This window comes from Polypterus senegalus, chromosome 14 (assembly GCF_016835505.1).
Source record: "Polypterus senegalus isolate Bchr_013 chromosome 14, ASM1683550v1, whole genome shotgun sequence".
Lineage (NCBI taxonomy): Eukaryota > Metazoa > Chordata > Cladistia > Polypteriformes > Polypteridae > Polypterus > Polypterus senegalus.
This window is the reverse complement of record NC_053167.1, coordinates 36,682,066-36,684,874: the sequence shown is the minus strand read 5'-3', so window position 1 is coordinate 36,684,874 and position 2,809 is coordinate 36,682,066. Positions and strand designations below refer to the sequence as shown.

Here is a 2,809-nt window from a genome sequence, read left to right as displayed (position 1 = left end):
CATGCTGTTATTCTGTCCAGCTTTCTCCTGCACTGCTCCTTTGCCGCCCTGAGCTGGACTTGGAGTTCCTTCTGCACGCGCTTGAGCTCATGCTGATCACTGCCTTTAAAAGCCATTTTCTTCTGGTTCAAAAGGCCCTTGATGTCACTTGTAATCCATGGCTTGTTGTTAGCATAGCAGCATACTGTTCTTACTGGAACTACAATGTCCATACAGAAGTTGATGTAGTCAGTTGTGCAGTCAACAACCTCTTCAATGTTCTCACTATATAATCCCCGCAGGATATCCCAGTCTGTAGTTCCAAAGCAGTCTCTCAGAGCCTGCTCTGCCTCAGGGAACCACTTCCTGAATGAGCTTGTAGTTGTAGGTAGCTCCCTCACTCTTGGTTTGTAGTGAGGCTGAAGCAGAACCAGGTTATGATCTGCTTTCCCAAGCGCAGGTAGCAGGGTGGTGCTGTATGCATCTTTAACATTTGCATACAGTAGGTCAATAGTCCTATTTCCACGGGAGTTACAATCCACATACTGGGAGAAGGCAGGTAATGTTTTGTCCAACATCACATGGTTAACCTCTTAACCACCCTCTGCCGGATATATCCGACATCATAGCGTTATTGCGGACGCCTTACTGCTGGAATTATCCGGCACATTTGCTTATGGTTATGTGAATGCCTGGCGCGTAGCATAACTAACGGTTTGGTGTGGGTATTATTACTACATTGTATTTCAACAACTCTATGGTTGTATTGGCCGGAAATAACCATTCTTTACTTTGTGAGTCGGAAGTGAAAGTTGTGAATATGGCGAAACATAAACTGATTTCAAGTGAGATTTTGCAGGCGATTTTGGACAATAATTATCACGATTTTAGCAGTTCTGAAGAAGATTTTAGCGACAATGATGATCAGCAACGTGCGCTACATGATACTGTGAATGACGATGCATCGGATGATAGCGATGAGTGGGTGTATCCGCAACATCTCAACTGGACTGCTGCCCGTGGTGAACTCCCATTTCTGTATCCGTTTGAGGCAACGTGTGGGTTTACTGTTGATGTAAACAATTACACTGCTAAGCAGTTTTATGAGCTGTTTGTGTCACCTGACTTGATAAGACATTTTGTTCATCAAACAAATCTGTATGCAGCACAGTTTATTGAGAAAAATCCCAATTTACCTCCACATTCCCGTGTTCATGCTTGGGTAGACACTGATGAAAACGAAATGAAAAAATTCATTGGGATTTTGATGTTGATGGGAATAATCAGAAAACCAGATATTGAGATGTACTGGTCTACAGATCCTATGTATGCAACACCTATTTTTGCAGCTATCATGAAACGTAACTGATTCTCTTTGCTGCTGAAATTCTTTCATTTGAATGATAATAGCAATGAGCCAGATAAGAAAGATCCAAACAGTGACCGCTTGTTCAAGCTACATCCTTTGATTGACCATTTATTTGAAAAATTTCAGTTGCCCTACGTACCAGGGCTGTCAGTTGCAGTTGATGAAAGTTTATTGTTGTGGAAGGGCTGCTTACAGTTTCGACAGTATCTACCATTGAAAAGGGCACGGTTTGGTATCAAGATGTTTTGCTTAGCTGAGAATTCAGGTTACATTTATAGATTTCGTGTATACACTGGCAAAGAGGATCCTATGAGTAGTATTTCAGTAGTGTTGCCAGATGAATGTAAGGACTTTGGTCTTTCAGAGAAAATTGTTGTGTACCTTGCCCTACCACTATTGGACAATGGGTACACCATTTGGATGGATAACTGGTACTCCAGTTGTAGGCTGTTCCATTACCTTCATCATCGTAAAACTACAGCATGTGGCACATTGCTGTGCCTGAAATTTCAAGACAAGAAAGATGTTCACATGCTAACAACTCAGCCACAATGCATCATTGAATATAACAGCAACATGGGTGCTGTTGACAAGCAGGACCAAGTATTGAAACCCTATTCGACTGCAAGAAAAACTATGAAGTGGTATAAAAAGTTATCAGTTCATCTGCTCCAAATGGCAATGCTGAATGCTCACATTCTGTACCAGAAAAATGGAGGCACAAATACATTTCTGCAGTTTGACCATGACGTCATTGCAGACTTCATTTTCTCTGGTGAGGAACAACATGCAGATAGAGTAGAAGCAGTGGTGAGGCTCACAGAACGTCACTTTCCGGACAAACTCGAACCAACAACAACTTGGACCAAGCCACAGGCACACTGTCGTGTATGTTCAAAGAAGGGTCAACGTAGAGACGTCAAGACTTTCTGCTCAAAGTGTCCCAGCAATCCAGGACTTTGTGCATTTCCCTGCTTTGGCCTGTGGCACAGCAAACTCAAATACTGGGAATGAAACTATGATTGACCGAACTACTTCGATAGCTTTTGACTGTTCCGTTTTGGAGTAGACACTAAATCCAGAATCCTGAGAAAATGTACATTTTTGTGTTTTATTACGCATTTGCCCATTTCTAGAACTTGCACAACATTTAGTGGTAAATACTGCTTGAATAAATGTAAAAAAGTAAAAAAACAAAAATTGTTCAGATTTCGCCCGGCATGGGGAATATTTAGGGAGTTGGCAGTTAAAGGGTTAAAGTCTCCAGCGATTAGCACAAGCGCCTCGGGGTGCTGCGTTTGTAGTTTAGCAACAGCGGCATGGATGATGTCACCCGCTATCTCCATGTCCACCCGAGGAGGGATGTAAACAATAACAACAATGACATGTCCAAACTCTCTGGGCAAGTAATAGGGACGCAGACTTATAGTATGGCCAACAGTTTGATGACCCTGCAGCAAG

At 42.4% G+C, this 2,809-nt stretch overlaps 1 protein-coding gene across 1 annotated transcript; it reads left to right on the top strand.

The window, feature by feature from the left end:
• Positions 1-799: 799 nt before the first annotated feature.
• LOC120514309 (piggyBac transposable element-derived protein 4-like) lies at positions 800-2,362 on the top strand. The gene is made up of 2 exons (XM_039734636.1): positions 800-1,305; positions 1,390-2,362. The coding sequence occupies exons 1-2, from the start codon at positions 800-802 to the stop codon at positions 2,360-2,362; spliced, it is 1,479 nt and encodes a 492-aa protein (XP_039590570.1).
• Positions 2,363-2,809: the final 447 nt, after the last annotated feature.

What these genes read in the sequence shown, in the direction of transcription:
- LOC120514309 (XM_039734636.1), top strand. Translation starts at nt 800, where the DNA reads ATGGCGAAACATAAACTGATTTCAAGTGAGATTTTGCAGGCGATTTTG. An exon ending in TACTGGTCTACAGATCCTAT is followed by an intron (nt 1,306 to 1,389) that starts GTATGCAACACC and finishes GAATGATAATAG; the next exon opens with CAATGAGCCAGATAAGAAAG.